Raw genomic sequence first — 23669 nt, forward strand, 5'->3', positions numbered from 1 at the left:
TTAAAAAACTGCGCCCTACCTCAACACCTGTAATCTGTAATCTGTAATCGGTAGACTTCGCCTAGCCTAAATGCGGAGCTCCTGTCCAATACTTACCTCAACTGTAATTTTAATACTTATAATTCCAACCCATTAATTGATAGCAAACTGGGATAGAGTTATATTCAACCAAAGAGAATCACAAACATATACAAATCTACTCTTATGTACAGTCCCCATATGAAAAAAAATTTGAACAAATGTAATAGTTCGATGGTTTCGCGTCCCCTCCAGATAGATTATCGAATTGTCTTATCGGTAATTGTTCTGACCCGCGATTTAAAGCCCAGAAATGATTTATACTTTTAATTAAATGGACGCGGCCTAGTGGACCACGACATTCATGCACTGGGATAGAGGCTAGGCAATGTCGGCTTCCAGCTAGGAGAATTTGACATTTACTAAATATAGTTAAATATATTATGCATTAAATAGTGAGGCACGATGAGACCTTCATCCTCTCCTGCTGTTGATATACCAGTGTATTTCAAATTAATAAATGACGATCAGAGATCATTTCATCAAGGCAACGGCCCTTATTGATAGCGGTCACTTTTTAGTAAGTTTAGTAACACAAAATACTGTGGAGTGAAGGAATTGACCACTCCAGAAAATATCACAACATACCATAATGCTCTTTGTTTATCACCCCCAAAATTTTGCGTAAGCATTGTTTTCAGTTTCTCTGGGGGCCATTTTACCTCCCAAGAGAACCTGAAGACAAAGCTTATGCAAAATTTTGGGGTGACAAACAAGAGCATTATAGTATGTTATGGTATTTCTGGAGTGGTCAATAGAGAAATTCTTATTTACTTCTCATGTAATAATTAAATACTATGTTTGTATTACCATTTTTGGGATTAATTTTTTTTTTGAGGCGCAGTCTGCTTGTTTTCCGATAACGCAATATTCTCACCGTTCTGAAAGTCGGTGTCTTAATATTCACCCCAAATCGTGTTTTATTATTAGCTTTTATTAGGTGTAAAGAAAAGATATAGGACCGTTGTTTTTTACACCTGGTCCAAATAAACCCACAGGGACTTACTGCAAATCGCCGCTTTAATCCACTTAAAGACCGAGCCTTACAGATTAATTAGTGACGAAACACAACTTGAAGTTATGGACTCAAAATTATTCGAACTGAAGCCACTCAAATAATAAAAAAACCTACTGAGTTAAAAAGCTGATACTCGAACTGAAATCCAACGTAAGCCACAACTTATGCTCGAGCATAATTTTTTCACTTATGACAAATAACAAACCCCCAACATAATAAATGCAAGTAGAGCTATGATCTACATTTTTATAAATCTTATGATACACCCGACATGTCTATAGTTGCCATTGTGATCACAAATGCCGGATTTCTGGCGTTTGAAATTTGGAGGACTTCAACGATTTCTTCTTCGTCTCTTCTGTAGGATCCTCGACTCAGGCCGGTTTTCATTAAAGCGATTAGAGAGCTATAATCTTCATTGTTATAAATCTTAAAAAGTTTACACGGTTCAGTAGTGAAACTCTCAAAGCATGAATATTACGCCAAGCGGATAGTGATGACTTCGATCCATTGGTCACAATAAGATCTATGAAACGGAGATCTTAACTGCCCTACACATATATCATCCACACGTTTTTAACAAATTTCACATTAGTAGGTACCAACAGGTTTGTACCTTCTGCTGATCAAGAACTTCTTGGTTCGCTTCAGCAAAATTGTCTCTGAATCGTAACCCAGTATAAGTGTTTCATACTGTGATGTGTGGTTAAAGAAGGTCAAAATTCACAACAAATCAAAGGAAAACAGGAAGTGTATCGCTAAGAAAAGCTTCAAATTAGTTATAAATTAAATATTAAGACACGAAACCACAATAGTGTTTGTAGGACTAGCGGCGCCTTTTAGTCTGACCAAAAACAGAAGGCATCACACTTTTATTAATAACAAAAGCTGGCTATTTAATAATGTCATCACACCTTTTTGTTTTTTTATTGTCTCCAATCAGTGGTCCCGTTTTTTTGTTTTTTTTTTCGCCCTTGTAGTAATGAGCCAATTGCGGAAGATACCAGACCTTTTTAAACTGTAATTTAGGTACATTGTAGAGCTTTATGTAAATCTGACTTGAGCGTTGCCTTTTGTTCTTTGCAACAATATAGCAACTGTCTTCTTGCTTGCTAGAACAGCAAAATCATGGGGGTAAGTGGAAGTAAGTTCAGACTAAGTTTAGAAAGCTTGTGCTGGCTAGAAACTGACTTTTTCTTTTCTTAAAAAGTCCTTTCAGTTTACTTCCCTCTTCTATTGTGGAAAGTTTCCTGAACCCAAACCTCAGAAGTACTAAACTATAATTTAGCTCATGCTAGCACAACTGCGCATGCGTTTGCATCCAAGTGTGCCGAGGCGGGGTATGCGCATGCGTTGAGAAGCTGATGAGTTAAACGCGCGGTGCATTCATCTCAGCTGATTGCAAAGAGTAAACGTGGTAAAAGGAGGAGTGGTTGACCAACCCTCATCAAATTTTGATGTATTTTTGGTATTGTTTGTTTGTTGTGTTCTTTTTTATTTTGGAGCAATGACAACATTAAAAAGATATCCTGTGGTTAGCGCAAGACAAGGCAAACATTAGGGGATGTGACGCTGGTTAGGGACAGTAACGTCGTTCAAACTGGCATATTTCACTTTGTGGTGAAACTGAAATTCAGATTGCGTTTTTGAATTTAACACAATGTTCATCATGCGTGGGTGCTTAAATGATACAGGCATAAATAACTTGAAGCTACAACATTGTATCATAAAATAACTAGGATTTCATTGCTTTTTGTGCTGTATAATATTAAATTGGCGTTATTCAATATTTCGTACCCAAGACGGCTTTCGCATGATTGGCCAAGACTTGCGTAACAGATAACTGAAAACCTACTTTACAGAGAAAAACCTTCTTTTGAGATTATTTTGCGGAATGAAGGGGTTGCATATCCCCACCGTGAACGCCCAAGGATCCCTTTAAGCCTACATATCGCGTGCACTTTCAGGAAGCACCCGAATGTCATAGACGTATGCAAACCAGTAAAAAATATTAAACAAGAGAAAAGCAAAAGGAAACAAGTAACGGGATGTTATATCGATTCTGTCACTTAGGCTAATTTCTTCAGCTTGCTTGCATATTTTTCCTTGCCCGTGTTTAATATGGTTGCCATTGTGATCACAAATGCCGGATTTCTGGCGTTTGAAATTTGGAGGAGCTTCAATGATTTCTTCTTCATCTATTCTGTAGGATCCTCGCCTCAGGCCGGTTTTCATTAAAGCGATCAGTCGGCCAGAGAAACGTCTCTTTTTCTGCAGCAAATGGAGTATAAAGAAAAAAACATTTAAAAACAAACAAAACCGCCAACAAAAACACAAATAGAGCAAGCCTGTTTTGCCCTAACGGTAGGAGGGGCAAGAAACAAAATTGTCCGCTTGCTTGTTCATTTTTCTAGACGTTTTAATTATAACCTTAAATGCGTCTGGCAAATGCGTCTGGAAGTTTGCGGAATTTTTATTCTGCAAGTTTACGAATGACGCCCATCGTAAGATTACAACTTTTTCCAACTATTCTAAATTAGGTCAGTGCCAGACGGCTATGCAGAATTAGATGAATGCTGAAACGCCAATCAGGAACAACGAAAAAAATACATGAATGACAGATAATGTTGCTCAACCAGTTTTAAACTTAGCTACTGGTACTGGCATCAACAAAATAAAACTATTCAGCTGTCCATACCTTGCTCCTCAGTGAAAACGTACTTTTCTTGTTCTCCCTCTTTCCGCCGTCAATACGAAAATGAAAGACAAACATGCATTCCACGAGAGCGGCAAATATGAAAGCGAACGAAACCATTAGATACCAGTCTATGGCTTTGGCATAACTAACCCGAGGAAGAGATGTATTTGCCGAACCCAATAGAAACACGATTGTTAGAATGGTTGTTACGCCAACGGCCATGCGAGTATTCATGTCCTACAAAATAAGGATGATAAATAAACATGTATAGCCATACGTATGACTGTGTGATTTAATCTTTGAGGTCAAGTGCAGTGATTTTGTTACCTCTGCGTCCTGCGTCCTTGACGCATAAGAATCCCAAAAGACCCAAAATAATTACATGTAAGGGAATGCGTTCCACGGACGCAAAGATCAGTCTGAAGATGTATATTGTGGAATATCCTGTTCGTGTGATTTCTGTAGCCGTTCTTGTGGCTGTTTAAAGACGCATGTTTCTTTTTGTCTTTGTTTTACTTTACAAAAGGAGTTTTGGAGGTCTGTCTTCAGATGAACTGTCTGGTTGGATAAAGGCCCAAGAATTTTCAATTTGGGACTAAGTGTATTTTGAACTGGGCCGCAATGATTCTGGTTATCACAAGATTGGTCTCAGGAACTCAACATAACTATTTGTAACAGAATCGCTGCAGGGGTAACCTTTTTGAGCAATAATGAAGAAACCTCTCGTCCAAAAGACTTACATTCTTGTCCACCCAAAATAGAGTCCAACTGATGGCAACCACAAGAACATCTGGAGCGTAAACCTGCATGACGTAATAACCTATACTACGGTGGAAGGTAAAACTGACTGACAGCATCGAAAAGTTTCCTGAAAGTGACAAACAGCGATAGCATTTTAGAGGCACTGCGAGTTGAGTGCTTAAAGCAAATTTTGCTACTTCTGCACGATGTTAAAGCTAATGGTTTTGACAAACATATTCGGTTACGAAGCCCCTAGGGGCTAATTTAGTAAACATAATTATTCTCTGATGTCATGGGTGCGTCCAAACTTCAACACTGAATTGTAAGGTTTTGGTGTCCACGGGTGCTTTAGGTATGTTATCGTTATTATATTGTTATTGTTATCATCATCACCATTATCATTATCATCATCATCATCATCATTATCACTATCATTGTCCTTATCGTCATTGTTATCGTTGTCGTTGTCGTTGTCGTTATCATCATTATCTGATAAACAGGTCGGGTAATCACGTCTAGCAGTATGAGCAAAACATTAGTTTTACATATGAATCTTGCACTGCGTTTATGAAGAAGAAATAGGCTGTTATCATCCAATGTAGCTCTGGCATCTAGATGTTGATCAAGGTTGAACAAGTATTTACCCGTGATGTACTGCTCTACTGTTTTGCTTAAATGAACCTCCTCGTTCTGAAACTGAGCGACTGTTTTCTTTTCAATTTCCACATTGTCCTTCGCCCACCAGTAGACAATATCTGAAGTGTTGTACGCATCTGCGATCATAAAGGCAACAAGTTAATACTATTTAACAAAGGTTTCTGCAATGCATAAATTATGAAATTAAATGCAACGGCGTGCTTGAACGTTCATATGCATTAGTTTGAACTCGTTGATAATGGTTTGGATGGGCCATTAAACTGGCCACTCTTGAGACCCGACAAGCCTACATGCTGAACAGGCCACCCGGTTGAAATTATAGTTAGCTATCCGTCAATTCATCCATCCATTGTTCAATCACCTACCCGTCCCTCCCTCCATCTCTTCATTTATTCCGAGTCAGTCAGTCAGTCAGTCAGTCAGTGAACCAGTCCGTCACTAGTCATCAGTCTCTCAGAAGGTCATCTGTTCATTCACTCCTTCGTTCATTCGTCCAAATTTGCCTGCTAACAATATATAACAGGTTGCTCACTTACAGCTTATAAATTTAAGAACACACTCCTGGTGATCCAATGGAAAATCCTGCAGATTCATTTCACAGGACGCAATAATGTGAATTCTGAAGCAAAATAAAGAAAAAAAAAGATAGGAACTAAACACACAAGATGTCGATGTTATTTTAAGTATACGTCCTTCATACATCTATTCATCTTTTGTCAAGGAATTCATTCAGAAGTTCCTTCAACAACTCGCACATTTGCTTAATTCGACAATGTCCGTAGCTGCTTACAGGAACAGTCCTCTGGCTTACAGGAATCTTTAAATCGTGCAGAACATGTCTTGGGAGGGTTGTTCAATACTCACAAATAGACAGCATTGGTGTTAGTGGTGATAAGAAGGGAGTCCATTGGTACCAGTGGTAGGATTGGTACCAATAGAAAATGATGTCATTCCAGTGGTTCTTTTGGTTAATATGCGTCTCATTAAGGGGACTTGGATTATTCTCTCGTGTGGCCTGGCTAGGTACAGGGCAATTCCGATGGTCCATTGGTACCAATGGTTCAATTGGTTTTCACCCCCATGTAAGGGAACCCAAGGCAGTCTTGGATTCTGGACTCTACGCAATGGATTCCGGATTCAAGGTCTTTGTCAGTGGGACTTGGATTCTGGATTCCAATCGCCATAGGGATTCAGGATTTCTTTCTTGAGCGGTATTCCGGATTCCAACGCCCATGATTGCGGAAGCAAAAATTTCCCGAATTCCGGAATCTGTATTCCCTTACATCGAGTGAGCTTTTCTAGGATGGTTTCTGGATGGCTTCAATAGGAGCTTTCATTTATGTGGAGAGTATTTTTTTGCGGGTGTACGACCGAATTTGTTTGTTTATTTTATTTTATTTTTAATTCGCCTATGCCAAAAATTGAAGGTGGGTCAATTTAACGTCCTTTATTAGTTTTGATTTTGTCCTGTTTATGACAAAAATTTACAAACCGTTGGGTGAAGAAAACGCTGCCGTTAATATCAACCCTCATGGCGGACTCGCTATCAGACGCACTCGTTTTGAGGTTAGACTGCCGGGTGTTAGCACAGTATGTGTCAGGTGTCCAGGCGTGGTCAATTGCGGTATTCCTCAACACTAATGTTTGGTTTAACTTTCCTGCCAAGCGCTTGTCCACCCAACTTTGACGAAAATAGCCAAAGACTGTGTATTCCTGCAGTCAACAGATAATAAGTAATTGAGCTAATACAAGTAACTTGATTGTTAGAGTGCAGTGTCATATTGTACATAAAGACGGCTATATCTTGCAGATGGGCTCCTATAAGGACAGCTAAAACTACTGTCAAAGGCTATTGTCCATGCCTGCCACAACCAAATTAGAATGGCTCTAGCGGGCGTAGCGGCGGCTGGATTAGCTCAGACAGTGGATTAAACTTTGGCGAGGTTAGGGCAGTCAGTGTACCGCTGATCTTTACTGCATTGGGAAAAGAAAGTATCGCAAACGGCTAGACCTTCTCGTGGCTTAGTACCACGTAAGAACAACGGTCCGTCCCCAGTGTTTGAGACGAACAAACAGTGTCCTACTAGCACTTATACCCATGAAAGGATGATGATGAAGTTATGAATATATGAAAATCATATACGAGAACTGAGGAGTGAAGAATTATATGAAAGAAGAACTTTTGCAGTAGCGAAAAGAAAGCCAGAAAAATTTCTTTTCGCAATTGCAAAAGTTGCGTCTATAACTGTGATGATCTTCTTTCATATAATTATATGAATTGAAAGTAGAAAGTGAAGATAAAAAGCGTTTTTAATGAATAAATAATGTAATATAAGAAAGTTGGTAAAAAGGATGCACCTACCATGTCGGCCTCCTTTATGTTTCCAAAGGATTCCACATACAGGTCCACCATTACATTTAAAGGGCCACCTGTAATTGATGAACACAAACAAAGCAGCGTAAAGACCATGTAAGAGCTAAGTCAACTTGGGACTCGGGTTGATTTATACGAACCGTTTGATTATCAAGTGTCGCGATCGACTGAGAGAACTATTTGGACTATCACCATCCGTGTCAGAGTTTATTTCTTTCATACTAGTAATAATAATAATAATAATAATAATAATAATAATAATAATAATAATAATAACATTTATTTATACCGCGCAAATTCAACTATACAGTTTTCAAATGTGCCTTACAATTAAAAATTACACGAATGAATATTATCTAGTCTATAAATTACAACATTATATCAGAAAGGTATATATCATACTAATCAATGAATCGAAACTTGCAACTTTTCTGGACTAAGTAGCAAGTTGTAGTCAACAATGCTAAGTAAACCTAAAGAAACTTTTAAATCAACATTCTGAGATTGAAGCAGATCTAATGAGAGCTTTCTGTCAATGAGTACAAATACACGAGCAGTTCAAGAATTCTGGATCAACGTCCAAAATTCATGTACAAGAAACTTATTTCAGTCCGATATTCGAAATATAAAAAATATATTTTACAGTCAAGCCAGGTCAAGCGTTACCCCCCAAGAGTCCATTAATGAATTTATTATTCGAAAGTTGAACCGTTGGTAGTTGTAGATTTTAGATTCATCTCTGTATTCTTGGATGCGTAATGAGCCGTGTATTTACACGCGAGACAGTTATGAAATTTCTACCACCTCATTTTCCATGAATTTGATGTAAAAGTCTTCGAAGCAATTTTTTAGATTCAAAGATTTTCAATCTGACCAAATACAGAGACGTTCTGGTTGAAAAATTCACTTCTCATTACGCATGCAGGAATGCCAATTTGAATTTGACACTAGTTACGGGAACGACTAGCGGATTCCTTTTTTAAATAATCAATTCATTAATAGAATCTTGGGGGATACTGTACTACTTACTATTGAACTTGGGCCTCAAGTTTCGATCATAACTAAAAAACAGTTTCTTTACCACATCGGAATCCTCGTATTCATTGCTGCAACAAGAAATACGATCATGGTTAACTGGGGACAAATGCGTGTTGCGTATTTATCTGTAGTATCTGCAGTGAGTAATAGGTTACAAAATGGCTACAAATGTATATTTATTTCCCAGACCATCGACTAAAGAAATTATTATTAAACGGGATTTCCCAGATTTTTGCAGTTAAGTGGCAGAAGGTTTTACACTTCAACAGTTAAAATCATTTTGACTTCACAGCTCTACTTGGTGTTGGTTCTTTTTCAAAGATAACACTTCAAAGTAAGCTGTGGTAATTTGCAATTCACAGTATTTTCTTTTCTCTTTTTTTTTCCATCGTCCTTTGTCCTCAGACGCAAGGAAGCGAGGGCATAAAAGTGAGGAAACCTGTGAAACGTTACTCATATCGTTTGAAGATATTTACCTAGCCCTTCATTTATTATCACGTTGCACAAAATAATTTCAAACTATTCCTGGGTATATTTTACTCACGGTTCTTCCAATGAGATAACCGCACAAATTAGACCACCAAGGATTATTACAGCTTTCCAGATATCATACATATCGCCTGAAAAAAAAATACCGACTCATTGTGAGTTTGAAAATTTTATGTCATTAAGATGTCACTAGGTAAGATCATCATTAGGATTGTAAGGAAACCTGCAAGTCAAGCGTAATGTTTTATCGTACATTATAAAATAACTGAGACAGAACGCACGTTCTGATTGGTTCGTGTTCTCCCAACATCCCGCGTGGGTTATCACGCCCGTAAACCCATAGAAAGTGTAGTCTACTGCCTAAATAAACTGATATTTTTTGGCCAATCAGAAGCAGGACATTCAAATGTTTCTGGGGCTGGTATGGTAAGATTGAATGCCCGCCTTTCCAGTTCCTAGTGTAAACTTACCTACAGTAACATCACTCGTTAAGAGGTCCTTACAATAAGCTGCTCGTGAATGTCTGAGGATAAAATTTCCTACAATTTAACTAACGTTTAACACTCTCAACAATACCTCACCTGCTAATCAACTCTTTGGCAGAGACACAACTGATTGCCCTGGAATAAAAAATAATAAAAAAAGGTAAATAATAAAAAAGAGGGCTTAGCCAAATAAAAAACCATACTAACAAAATGACCGTAATGAGGTGTTTTCGTGCATGTTTGTAATGTCTATTGTTGTTGGTCCGAGGGTATTTTTTCCCAAATAAAAGCCCCCGGCGGTTTATATCCTATTTTTCTCACGTAAAAAAAAACGAAAAAAAAGCAACGAGTGACGAAATGAAGTCAGTTACACTACATTACTTTACCACTGAAAGGTTCACTGGAAACTTTTTATCATAAATTCGGATGAAAGAAAGTTACGTTTCTCACCTCATTTCCTTTCCACTGCACGTAGATCGACATATTTTTCTCCTTTTATTCAAGAGGTTTCTCACCACAGTTGCCAGATGAAACTCACAAAACACGAATTAAAATAACTAGTGCCAGCCAGCCTGGCTGGCCATTTTGCAATGATACTTTCAAGCCATCAGTCATTTATTGTCAGTAATAATTATTTCTAGTTTTGCAACATTTCTATGGTGTGACCTTTCAATTGATGACCAAAAGTGTGAATTTAATTCCTTACCTTAAATTAAAGAACTCTCCAAACGGTTAAAGCTTGCGAAAATCGGTAAAACAAATCCTCTTTTTTTCTCGGTTTACACATCAAACACTTTTTATGCAGGCATTAAATTATTAATCTGTTTTAGGGCAAAAGAAAATGATTGTCTCGAGTTCTACCAACTGCTTTACATTACAATTTGTACACATTATGTCGCTACTTTACATAACGAAAACCATAAATGCAAAATTTTCGCTAAAATCTTTTTAGGAAGACGTAAAAATCAACAATCAAAGACGAAATTATTTTATTCGGTGGAAACCTTAACAGTCAGTCATCAGGCCCCTGCGCCGACATTTTTGATGGACATGCATGAAAAACTCAATCTTAAAATCCACACACACTAAAATATTAACAAACTTTAAAGGATTACCTACCGACCTACAGAACATTCAAAGTTTAATTTTCAGCTCAGTTACATTATTAAATTTAACCAGATCTGGTCGTTAACGAGGTTGGGGCCGGGACGCAGATTCGTTACGTAAATATAGTACTTAAGAAAATAAATGAGCTTTGATATAAATGCCATGGTCTCAGAAGAAGTTCTTTTAATTTCTTGGCAGATCTGAATATTCAATGTGAACAAATTTCTTCATGAAAAACGCAAATAATTACTTGACTTTGAAGTGTCAGATTTGAAGAAAGAAGCCTTAGTATAACATCTCTTTCCAGAAATGTTTCCAAGTACAAAACCAATAGGCAAACGTATCTTAACACCCACACCACCCTTCCCACCCCTCACCCACAAGTACACACACACACCACTTGCACACGTATTCGTTTTTATCTCTTTATGCTAAATTTATTGCAATTAAAGGTGAGTTCGTCGTACAATAAGATCTAATTAGCTTCCAAGCATCGTCAGTCTAAGTCTAGGACTAAAACTTTTTATAATACAAAGTACGTGTATTAAAAATTTATTTATATTTTCAACATTATCTTAAGCCTTTTTTTTACACCTTTTTTTTTGTTTACATTTAGATTCATTTTTTGGAAAAACTGCAACCTTCCTCATACCATTTCTAAAAATTGCCTACCTTAAACTATTTATCAAGTATCTAACTGAAAAATAGCAAAATAGCTGGCCAATCAACACAGTCTCCGCGTCCCCCCAACCCCCCATCGTGACATCTTACTTTGACCTTAACATTGCGACCCGAGAAAACGTTTTCAAGTTTTTGGAGTCAATCGGACAAATAATAAAGCCAATAAAACACGTTAAACAAAGTAAAACAAAATGGAAACAAGAACCGGCAAATGTAATCAACGATTTTTCCATAGGTACATGGGGGGCATCGTCTAAAACCTTTCCGGGCATTTGTAGGAGACTCTTCAATCATCTCATCCTCGGCATCGATCTGAGATGGTTCGCCATTGCTTGAGCTAGTACTCTCGCGTTTTTTCAGAGCGATGTGTTCCACTCTTGACGCATCCTGAAAGTCATAATTAATAGTGAACAGGACGGAAGAGGGAAGAAGACGGCAAAACTTGTGTGACAAGCGTGACAATAATTTTGTTTGAAATAACTTTTCGCCAAACTTCACTTTCCTTTAAACAGATCTTTTCGTTAACGACCAGAAAACATTAATGTTAAGTGGGGATCTCGACAAAACACGTAAGTAATAGCCCTGTCACTTTTGTCACACACGGCCGTTTTGCCGTCCTCTTCTTCCTAATATTAATCTTTTAAAGTTAACCCTATTTATACTGGCCAGTTCTTTTAACCCTTTATGAAAAGAGAATTATGGTACAGAGATGGAAACGCCCAGACTAGCCCTTAGGATATACGAGTTTCACCAAAGTGTTTTTTAGACCAATCAAACGCTTAAAATAAAAAGGAAGTTGATTTCCGGAGAGGTCCGCAAACTTCTAATTAGTGTTGTCAAGAGAGAATAGAATAGTCGCCATTGCAATATTCTGCAATGCTTGCTTTGAGGCAGTCGCGCGTGGACTTTATGACGTTTCAAACAATCAACTGCCCACCTACCCCTCCCTTAAGCCATCATTACTTACTTCTCACTTAGGGCAAAAAGTTGGCTTAGGGGAGGGGTAGGTTGGCAGTTTCCTAGAAAGCTAAATTGATCCAAATGTCCGCTTAATTAAAAACTCTAAAAAAAAACTTTCGTGAAATTCACATATCCTGCCCAACTCCCTAAGATTTCCTCCATTATACTTTCTTGCTTTTATCGGTTCATTTTACCTTTCTGGGAAACTGCTCACCTACCCCTCCCCTAAGCCAACATTAATACTTACTTCTCACTTAGGGCAAAAAGTTGGCTTAGGGGAGGGGTAGGTGGGCAGTTTCCCATAAAGGTAAAATGATCCCTTTTATCTTGGGGTGGTGTGGGGAGGGGGGAGGGTCCGAAGGCCACCCCTAGTCTCAAGAAGCCAAAGAAAAAAGCTCGGTCTGGACATCGCGTTGCTAAGCACGCTAGCAATTTTACTGAATTATTGCCCATTTGTTGTTGCGGCACTCTTTTGTATAATTTTCTTATAAATATTGGTAAGTGAAAGAACCCTTTAGATTTGAGACTAGTTTAACTTTCTGGCTGCTTTTAGCTCAGTTGTTTTTGTATTATTGATAGTGCTTAACCCTTTAAGCCCTAAGAGTGATCAGCATCAAATTTCTCCTTGTAATATCAATGCTTTTTAAAACAGAGTGGTCACGAGAATTACGGACATGATCACACAAGATGAATAGGCCACTTGCACTAAGAGGTCACGTGACCAATGCTTCCTTTAAACAATGAGTTAGAATCTTGCTGATGCCAAAAATTGACAGAGCACGTAAAAATTATCTTACACCTGGAAGTTGAGAGGAAACGCATTTAAGAGATATTTTATGGCAGTTTGATTTTTCAACAAAGTAGTATGATTTGTATTGGCCGCCAACATGGCGGCCAATACTACTTTTTGCTTATGTCTTGTTAAACGTTTGAATTTTGGTCACGTGACCATTAATTTACGAACTTACTCATTTTAAGAAAATGGTGCGGGTTTGAAAAGCCAAATCACTATTACTTTGTTTAAGATATGACCCACAAATCCATTTTCGAAGGCGAAATCATATAACTTTCATTTTCATAAAAACGATCTCCAGGGTTCTACCTAGGGTATTTGAGGGGTAGAAGCTTCCCCTCCAAAATGAATGCCCAGCTTCCCCCCAAAAAAATATTGTTATCACTACGGTGTATAGGTAACTATATTGGAAAAATCATTCAGACATGACAAGGTCATCGCACACAGCGTAACATTTCTCAAAATTGTGTCTCAAAATGCAACAGATTGCATCTCAGTGCATATCCATTTCAAAAAATTCCCGGGGGTGCTTGTCCCTGGACCCCCCTAGGAAGATTGTTGCCTTCGGTCAATCGGGACTTCTCCCCCAAAAGATAAATCTTAGATAGAACCCTGATGTCACATGATCTCTCAGTGCAAATGGCCTATTTGCTTTATATTTTATGAACTTCTCCCCACTACTTCTGTAGGAAATGAATAGGGGCAATAAATAACAATTCAATTTTTTTTATCTTAGGGTTTAAAGGTTTAATGAAGGGGCTTCCCGGTTTGTCTGTAAATAGGAGTTGCAAGGCCATCATTCAATTTAATTTCAACAACAATTCGTTATGCCCACCTGAAGATTATTTATGGTGCCCATTTCCAAATCCAGGTCTTTCTGTTGCGCGCTGTTCTTGGAATCTCGATTTCTTGGACGCAAAATGTACACCAGGATGCACTCCACCAAAACGAGGAAGACAAACAGAAAAGACCCGAGCAGGTACCAGTCAATGGCCTTGGGATAACTAACACGAGGTTGTGACATGTTTACAGAGCCCAACAGAAAGATGATACTCAGTATGGTTGTGATACCCAGGCCAACTCTATCACTCATGTCTCTTGGGTCCAACCAGAACACTACCCAACTCATCACAACCACAAGGGTGCCTGGGAAAAACACTTGGATGATGTAATAACCAAGGCGTCGTTTAAAGTGAAAGTTGATGGTAAGTACGCTGTAATTCCCTATGGATTTGAGGAACACTTGACACTTAGTGAAATAAAGGAGACCCTTTAGGCTGCGTGCAAACGGACACACAGGGATTTATAGTTCATTTATGAGCTTACTGTTACCCACCCACAGCCGATGATATGAATGATGCGTGATGCTTGAAAGGTAGACCACATAGTGTGGGTTCTTTTACGTCGTCTTCGATTTGAATAATGAGAGAAGGATGAAGGAGAGAAGGCCAACAGCTTAATGTCATCGCCCAATGACGCGATCATCTCAAATCACAGCCAGCTTGATCTCACCAGTTTTTTCAAATACCCTGGGGTTTTTTTAATACCCTGGGGTCAATTTCGTAAAGCTTTTACACGTGTAATTTACAAGTGTAGCCATTGTTTTAGAGTCTGAGAACAAAATTGCACGTGTAAACGTTTTATTAAATTGACCCCTGGTTGTTGGTCCGGCCGGGGTTTGAACCCACAACCTCCCGATCGGTAGACCGTTGTTCTAACAACTGAGCTAAGCGGGCAGCGGTTGACACCGCAGGCTAAAGTTATGGAATAGGACCATTAGAAAAGAATTTTAAATTGTAGGTTCATTTATCACTAACCGCTGACGTAACTTATAGTGGTTGAGTTCCGTTCCACCTCTTCCATGTCAAATTGAGCGATGCTCTTCTTTTCCACTTTCACCTTGTCATCTTTCCATTTGTAAATCACGTCGTCTACTGTATAACCATCTAAAGAAAAGTAAACTCCCAATACACTGCTGTATCAATACTCTTGATGGGTAACCCATTAATTTCACATAGTTCAATTGTGTCACGTGGCCCTACATTGGCGAAAGGCGGATTGGCAAAATACCACCAGTGGATAAGAGGGCAGCTATGACAAAATGGGTACAATTTTTCCAAGACTACTTGTTTTTAAAACCGCCACCCTACAAACATCCAACTAATGCCACAATAGTCTCTTGAAGAAATATTTTTTCATTAAAATCAAGGATACTTAAAATATATTACATTAAATTCCAACACACAAACGAACAAACAAACCGAGACATTTATTGTCTGTTGTACACTACGCAAGGCATACGCAAACTATCTACAAAAAATTTATTTCAAAATAAGCCACTTATAGACAATTTCGGATGTGTACTGGTTTTCTTAAACTGCGGTCTAAGTTAGACTTACAACTCCTACTTACAACTGCTTAAATTCAGACTACATTTTTGAGTGTCCATTGGAAAGTGCTCCAATCTCATGTCGCAAGCGGCAACGATCTTGTAACTGAAATACACGGAAACAAGTTCGTTCAAGGTCATCTAGACTGACACAGCAACCCCCAGGCATGCTAGGCTCGGAGCGAGGGCTCAATTCCCGAATAGCGGCTGGTAATCGAGCCTACCCTCCCCCCCCCCCCCCCCCCCCCCCCATTCCTACCTTCTCCTATACAGCCCTTTCCAATTTTGGGTGGTGGTTTGGCCTTTTGCAGGGAGCAAGGGATGGTACAGTATTGAGAGCGCTCACCTCCCACCAATGTGGCCCGGGTTCCAATCCTAGTGGTCGACGCCATATGTGGGTTGAGTTTGTTGTTGGTTCTCTCCTTTGCTCGGAAAGGTTTTTTTTTTCGGCTACTCCGGTTTTCCCCTCTCCTCAAAAACCAAAATTTCCAAATTCCAATTCGACCAGGCATCAGGTAGATGAAGAACCAATTTGTGGATGTGTTACCTCTAAATCATTATTATTCCATTATTTTGTTGTTAAAACAATCTCGAATACTAAACTTAACAGAAAACCTGGATTGAGCTCTCGAAAATGCCGACATGTTGACCACCACTTATTTATTTATAAATTTATAAAAATGATTTATAAAAAATGGTTTAGGAAGTAAAAAGTAAACGTGCTTTCATTCTTGAAAATTTCCCCGAACTAGTCATAAGCACTGTCCGGATCTGTCATCAGTATGGATCATTTCACTCGTTGCTCGGACGTTATTTCGATTGTTGAGATCACTTCTTGCGTAAGTATGAAAACAATTATTCTTTTCAATATCAGCAAATAGTGGCTAAAGAAACCCTATATGGCACTCACCCCACTAATCCACAAAGGAATTAAAACCAACCTTCTCGAATAAAAAATCGTTCCATTCGGATATATCTTGAATAAACTCCTTATATCCGAGTTCTCGGCCGGAAGATTTGATTCTCTCGTGTTAGTGACGTAGGTGTCAGGGATCCACGCACACTCAATTGTCGAACCTTTAAGATAAACAGTCTCATTGAATTTGCTAGCAAATCGCTTGTCAGTCCAGTAATGGCGAATGTAGCCAAACACTGTGTACTCCTGTTAAAACGAAGAGACAGACAAGAATAAAAATGGACTGCTGCTATAGAGAATGATTATAATGAACATGATGATGATGCTGACCATCAATATCATTATCGTTAATGATATATGAAATAAATCATATATGAACTGCGAAAATGAAATGAAAATGAAGAAATGATCGTCGCAGTGAACGCAATTTATGCAATTGCGCAAAGAAGCCTAAAAAAATTCAGGACTTCAACGGGGTTTGAACCCGTGACCCGTGACCTCATTTCTTTCACGGGAACATATGAACCAACAACTGACCTGCTCCCAACATCAGTGGCTTCATAGCTCAGTTGGTAGAGCGTCGCACCGGTATCGCGAGGTCACGGGTTAAAACGCCGTTGAAGTCCGTAATTTTTTTCAGGCTTCTTTACGAAATTGTATAAATTGCGTTCACTGCGACGATCATTTCTTCATTTTCAATATCATTATCGTTAACGTTATAACTGCCATTGTCTTTGAAATTATTATTTTTGTTTTATTGTTATTATTATTATTATTACTATATTATTATTATTGTACAGAAACAGCACTATCCATATTTCACAGCACGAACTGACTCGATTAAATCTAGATTCCAAATTTCGTGCTCCTTAAAGAATCATACACTCTTACTATCTTATCAAAGACCTTGGATGCTAAACTCAAGTGATTTACCGTATGAAAACGAGCCGTATATAAACATACATGGGGAGGCTTACATCACCAGAAAAGTGAATTCATATCCAAAAATTGATATCATGTGACTTACCATGTTGGCTTCAGCAATGTTAGCAAATGATTCAACGTACAGATCAAGTTCTATTGTGAGTGGGCCAACTGTAACACAAACATGTTCAGTTATGATTAGGTAGACCCTGCTGGGTATAGAGGTACAGTAGCAACCGTCAAACTTACGTAGATCTTCAGTTTGGCATATGAATAAATTAATTAATTTAATTAATTAATTTTTTTTTAACGCCCACTTCAAGATGGCTGCCACTTACCGTCGTGGACTGGTAACTAGTATTAACGCACGATTTAGTACTGTGATCTACCAGAAGAATTTGCTTTTGCTTCCGGTAAAAATGCCTCTGTAGTAGGCTTTAAACTCGTTCAAACTGGCTCGTTCATACCACGGCGCCTGAGACAAAATCTCGAAGTCAAGCTTTCCCTCAAAAGAACCGCTCGCGGCACGACTTCTTCATCTTGCCATTTGTCATAAAATTTAGACTTTCAATATCAACGCTTAAACGATCGACACTTCTTCGAATCTAAGGGTCAAAACTGGGGCAAGAAGAGGCCAGTTTGAACGAGTTTAAAGCCTACTACAGAGGCATTTTCACCGGAAGCAAAAGCAAATTCTTCTGGTAGATCACAGTACTAAATCGTGTGTTGATACTAGTTACCAGTCGACAACGGTAAGTGGCAGCCATCTTAAAGTGGGCGTAGAAAAAATTGCCGGCCCACAGATCCACCACAATAGAGTTCAAAAGTGACGGCGTCATAAAAATTCCATTTGTGAGATTATGGGATTTGTCAGGATATTCTAAAAGGACAACATCCAAAAGTCCTACTTGCCAAACGTTCACACCCAAGTTAACTTTAGAAGGATTTGTATGGAGTCATCAGAGCATTACTGGGCTAATATCTCAGAGACAACTTGCCCCACAATGCTCGATTTTAGCAGGTAGGCCTCTTGGATGTTGTCCTCTCAGAAAATCCTGACAAATCGCATAATTTCCCAAATTTAAGTTATATGACGTCATCACTTTCTAACGCTATGGCGCTCCTTATAGTGGCCCACCCATTGAGGCTGCACTCCGAAAGAAGTACCTCTTTTTAGTCTAGACAAGTGATGCAATGTCCTTCAGAAAATATATTTCATTAGATAAATTCGTTAAATATTATTTACGGAAGCCTTATTTCCTATAAGCCGCGTGTTTTTCCTAGGGTTTTTGGCCTTGCCATTGGGCGGCCATTAGAAAATTTGCGTAGAGTACCTTTTTCTACCTCTTCTCGGGAGTTTTCCCACCTATGGCAAGTCCATACAATTGACCGATGAAATAATCACTTCACTCCCGCTTCATATTGCATAGGCATGTTAACATTTAATATGCAACGAGCAAAATATTTTGAGTGGTAATTATGTTACAGGGAAACATGTAGAATGATTTAAGAAGGACATTTAATCTCCTATAATCTTGATGAACAAAACGAATATAGCTACCTCCTTGATTTGGTCTAACGTCTTTGTCGTAGTTAGAGAACAGAATTTCTAGAGTTGTATTCCTCCTTGGATTTTCTGATGTGCTATCGAGAGAAAAAATGTATTCATTTTATAGATATAGATAGTGTGTCATCTTTGTACGATTTAATAGGCCGCACAGTAGAAAATAACCTTGATTCATGCTCGAGGTCACGTGAAATCCGTAAACGACTTTTGAAAAAATGTGTTTGTGAATAAAACTAAATTCAAATATTAATTTAAGTTTCTTGCTGTTGGAGGCCCTAAGCAAGCTTACATACCAGTTATTTCATGCCGGGCTCACATGTCAATGGCGTATTAATGACATAAAAGCCTCTTCTGGGAAAATCGGACAATGATCCAAGATGGCGGCCAAGGTGGCAGCCATGAAAAATGACGTCATAGGTTTTCAGGTGCGGTTACCACTCTTGTCTAGCGCGAGCAATAGAATATCGTTAATTATCATTTTCAGCCTAGATACAAGCAGTAAACTACTTGGCGCAAAAGCCTGAAGGTAGACAGATAGATTAATTTTCGAAGAAAATAGTTTTATTTCCTAACACGTTCTTACTTTATGATTGGTTTAAATAGGTATGTATGCAGAAACGGAAATACATAATTGACCGGACGTTCAATTTTTTGCGTTTCCACGGCACGTTTCGCCGCGGTGTTATTGATAAGACGTCATGTAGAGCTCTTTGCAGGCATATATTAACAAAGCAAATTACCTCAGTGGGGTTCTAAGTAACCCACGATAACGGCCATTTAATTTGCGTCACGGGTTCCTTAGAAACGTTACGTCCCACAGCGATTTTACTTCCTTCTACATTTTAAAAAGCGGCAGCAATCTACTGCGACCTTCTTAAAGTTTATAAAAAGCCAATACCAACCAGTTAGACTACAACCACTCTCGCGCCCTCGTCACCTTACACTTAGAAGAAGATAAAGGTTTGAATTAGCTAGTATGTCTGATAGTTGATCTTTTTTCCCATAAAAAAGTACACTTTTTAAAACCGATTGCCTCTCGACAACTTCTTTAAGAAATAAAGCATACGCGGTTAATATGCCCATCAATGACAGAACAGAATACAAGGCGACTGACCGACATGTATTTCTAGTTTCTGTCTTACTTTTCATTTATTTATTGTTATAATTATTATTATTACTATTATTTTGTCCTTTATTTTTTTACTAACTAAAATTTTAGGCTTGTTTTCACTCATCCATGTTGCTATGACAACGATCGAAATGCCACGTTTAACCTAATGAGTTTTATCCCTGCAGCAAGTCTTACATAACACCCCAATGAATAGCAACGATCCAAAACCTGGCCTTAACTGTGTTCAGCCACTTTAAATGGTTGAAATAATAGAGGAACTAGTCATGGTAATCTATTTCCGCAAAATGTTAACTTAACCTATTGGTTTATTTGCTGTATATCATGTCGTCTGGGGATGGCACAAGATCAAGACTTACTAAGTGAACAAATATTTGCCCTGCACTGCGTTACAATAATGACTGAATGGAGAATTCACGTACTGCAGGAGTTTATTATCAGGTTTAAAAACTCGAGGCGAAGCCGAGACATTAGGGACCTTACGAAACAAAGACGGCGATGGCAAGGAGAACTTCAAAAAAGCAATGGGCTTAATAAGAAAAAAAAAACAACTCTGCACGTGACGCTTTTTTGTACTTTTCTTTGCTGTTCCTGTGCAACTACGACGTGAAATGACCAAATTTTAAGTTTACTTGAGAACGGGAACGGCAAGGCGATAAATTCTACCATCTCCTAATTCGGGCGCGGTCCCCTCTCTTCAGCTCCAACCAAAATTCCTTTCTTTTAAGTAACAGGGCGAATTGGGATAATCGCGAAAAAGTTTAAAAGGATGCGAAGTCTATTCTTCAGCGACGTTATCACGAACGTCGCCGTTGTCGGATCGTAAGGTCCCTATTATATCTAGTCGCCCCTTTTGTTGGGGAGGAAGAATGTTAAAAGAAAACAAGGGAATCAAATAAAAATTGTCGTCCTCGACCCTGGACTTAAAAGCCTTAAGGCAGGTATCAACAATAACTTACCAACAAGAAACACAAGCGATAAGCGCTGCTACAACCACAAAAGGCCGCTTGAGTAAATTTTCGCAGTACTTTGAAAGCAGCATCACGAAAACCTGCTTACTATAGACGGCATGCGAAGACAAAAGGACTCTTCAATGGCTTGTGAAGTTTACCTCCGCTGGTGTACAAACAGGATCTTTTAAAAAGTCATATCAGTTATATGTGCCCGCTGTTTTTGAGAAATTGAACAACTAAGAAAAATAATTATTCAGCAACACAGTGTGTGTCCATTAGCTCAGCCTAAGCCTACCAATAGCGCTTTATACTAATGACGTCACAAATTTCTGGTCCCTGCTGTGACTCAGACATTTCACCTGACCAGTGTAAGAGTTTAGTATGGGAAAGTCACGTTCGGCAACAAATTTTCGTCGTCTTTGAAGATGTTTATCCTTAAAGGAAACAAAATGCAGCTTGGTCTCGATGATAAATATCCCGAAAATAATCAACGCCTGTTAAGACAGCGTTAAACGTGGAAAAAACTGTACAGATGAGTGGTTGTATTTCTTATGCGGCATCATAATGCTGTGGGTAACATTATCGTGACGTATATTATATATAGAGAGGATATTACACGGTGGCGCGAAGATATGAATTTTATTTTCGAGTGACAAAACAATATTTTACGAACGAGCGCAGCGAGTGAGTAAAATATTGTTTTTGCCACTCGAAAATAAAATAAAATTCATATCTTCAAGCCGCCGTGTAATGTTCTTTCTATTATATAGACAAAATGACATCGATAAAATAATAGAGAGAAATTACCAAAATTACGTCATCGATAAACTCACGTGTGAGATTATGGAAAATAAACCACTCGGGTCCCGGATGTAGTTTTTATGAATTTTACGAGTGGTATATTTTCCAGTAAAACACTCGTGTCTATATAATAAATATTATTATTGTGACGTTACTTATATTTCTTTTTGTCTGTGTTTATACAAACTTGCCTTAAACTTCTTATGTTTATCAGTACCAGCGATCCTAGCAATATGCAGCTGGTCTTCTCTCCCCTCCCCCCCCTCCCTCCAGAAGTAAGATCGTTTTGTATTGTACATCAAGTAGAGTATTAAGTCTACACGATGAAATTCGCTTCCATATTTACACCTGTTAGTATTGGTGGTCATCATTTCTGATCGAACTACTAATGATTGATCTGTTTTTGCCACTTTACAGGTTACATATACTGACAAATATAGAAGAAAGATATTGACGGGGAAGCCTGAACTGGAAGCCTGGGGCTTATATGGGGTCCAGGCTCCCCCTAGATTAGTTTAAGTAGACATAACGATTTTACAAAATAAACTGCAGTATATACTAGGATACAGGAAAAAAGGAAGAAGAATACGACTTAATTACATACAAAAATAAGATGACATATTTTAAATAGAATAGCTCGATAAAAGTGCACATTTAAGGGAAAATTAGATTTCTTTAAATTTCCTTTAAAATACTGTTCAAACCATCAAACTTTAGTCATCAACTATTACTATTTTTATCGCCCGTTATGATCGTATTTATTGATCATTTATACACAACATGTATACATGTAGCTGGACTGAGTGTGGTTAAAAGCCATAACTTTCAGTGTATCAAAACTACAGTCGAATCCCGATAACTCGAACCTTCTGGGGAAATCGTAAAAGGTTCGAGTTATCGGGCGTCAACTGTATCTGTTTTGCTCTACCCGCATAGATTAGCCCTGCCATTTGCTGATGAAACAGTTTTGTAAATTTTCCTTTAAAATACTGAACTAAACTCGAAACTTTAACTTGAAACTTAACACTGCTTCAAAAGTTTGTTACTTTCGAAACATTTCCTTGCTACAATTTTCCTGTGTTCTGTAGAGTGAACTAAAAGCTACGAGATCTACTTTCCCCATACTACGTAACATCATTAAAGCACACACTTACCAAGGCTTTTTGTCGTTTGTTTGTTTTGGTCCATCCAAGTTCATTGTTACTGTGATCATCATCATTATCATCATCATCATCATCATCATCATCATCACCATCATCATCATCATCATCATCATCATCATCACCATCATCATCATCATCGTCATATATATGTTATATAGGTCACCCCGTTCCCTAACTAACTAGAAATTTGTGACGTATGACGTAATCCCTCTGAGCTGCCGTCTCGATCCAGCCACAAATGCAATAAACACCGTTAAAAAAAACATTGTGGATACCATAAACCAGTCAAACACCAGTTTAACTACCGGGTGAAAAGCTCACGACTTAAGGCTTGTCTAGCAATAGCCTGTTTTCTGACCCTCTATTGATTTTTCTCTTTAGAGATAATCGAGCGCATGTGTGAAAATTCAACCACGGAGGTTTATTCACCCTGTGGACAGGCTAGTCTAGCAAAGCTCCAATCACATCAATTATTTCATCATCGGGATAATTTTTTTCCCAAATTTTACATACATACAGAGGAGCCTATTTTAGGAACTTACGATAAAAGGAAAAACTAAAACTAAACGTTTTTTTGAATGATTCAGCAGAGGTAGGAACAAAAAATATATTTTTTTAAAAAAAGAAAAATGTTTAAGGATTAGCTAACGACTTACAATCCATTAAAATCGTTCATTTCCATTTCAATGGGATCATTAAATTAACCTT

General features: G+C 38.3%; 2 protein-coding genes across 3 annotated transcripts; both read right to left on the bottom strand.

Annotated features, from left to right (window-relative positions):
• Nucleotides 1–2875: 2875 nt before the first annotated feature.
• On the bottom strand, nucleotides 2876–7617 carry LOC140923670 (gamma-aminobutyric acid receptor subunit alpha-5-like). Its single transcript, XM_073373744.1, has 7 exons — nucleotides 7555–7617; nucleotides 6685–6905; nucleotides 5729–5811; nucleotides 5180–5308; nucleotides 4535–4662; nucleotides 3795–4031; nucleotides 2876–3367 (listed from the first exon to the last, which is right to left on the bottom strand). Exons 1-7 carry the CDS (start codon nucleotides 7603–7605, stop codon nucleotides 3041–3043), a joined length of 1176 nt encoding a protein of 391 aa, XP_073229845.1. The 5' UTR covers nucleotides 7606–7617; the 3' UTR covers nucleotides 2876–3040.
• Nucleotides 7618–11067: 3450 nt separating this feature from the next.
• On the bottom strand, nucleotides 11068–23019 carry LOC140923142 (gamma-aminobutyric acid receptor subunit beta-3-like). 2 transcript variants are annotated; one of them, XM_073373215.1, is made up of 8 exons: nucleotides 22953–23019; nucleotides 18910–18992; nucleotides 17452–17519; nucleotides 16450–16670; nucleotides 15532–15614; nucleotides 14937–15065; nucleotides 13955–14343; nucleotides 11068–11753 (listed from the first exon to the last, which is right to left on the bottom strand). In XM_073373215.1, the coding sequence occupies exons 1-8, from the start codon at nucleotides 23015–23017 to the stop codon at nucleotides 11505–11507; spliced, it is 1287 nt and encodes a 428-aa protein (XP_073229316.1). In that variant the 5' UTR covers nucleotides 23018–23019; the 3' UTR covers nucleotides 11068–11504. The 2 variants fall into 2 exon arrangements, with proteins under 2 accessions (XP_073229316.1, XP_073229317.1); XM_073373216.1 differs by lacking the exon at nucleotides 22953–23019 and adding an exon at nucleotides 21004–21290.
• Nucleotides 23020–23669: the final 650 nt, after the last annotated feature.

This window comes from Porites lutea, chromosome 13 (assembly GCF_958299795.1).
Source record: "Porites lutea chromosome 13, jaPorLute2.1, whole genome shotgun sequence".
In the NCBI taxonomy this organism is placed as follows: domain Eukaryota; kingdom Metazoa; phylum Cnidaria; class Anthozoa; order Scleractinia; family Poritidae; genus Porites; species Porites lutea.

Coding starts and splice junctions, on each gene's coding strand:
- LOC140923670 (XM_073373744.1), bottom strand. CDS start 7,605: ATGGTGGACCTGTATGTGGAATCCTTTGGAAACATAAAGGAGGCCGAC. Junction 5,812..6,684: donor AGCGTTTTCTTCACCCAACG/GTTTGTAAATTT, acceptor ATTTTGCTTCAG/AATTCACATTATTGCGTCCT. Junction 4,663..5,179: donor AGTAGAGCAGTACATCACGG/GTAAATACTTGT, acceptor TGTCACTTTCAG/GAAACTTTTCGATGCTGTCA.
- LOC140923142 (XM_073373216.1), bottom strand. CDS start 21,086: ATGCTGCTTTCAAAGTACTGCGAAAATTTACTCAAGCGGCCTTTTGTG. Junction 15,615..16,449: donor ACGATTTTTTATTCGAGAAG/GTTGGTTTTAAT, acceptor CGTGTATTTCAG/TTACAAGATCGTTGCCGCTT. Junction 15,066..15,531: donor TAGTCTGAATTTAAGCAGTT/GTAAGTAGGAGT, acceptor ACTTTTCTTTAG/ATGGTTATACAGTAGACGAC.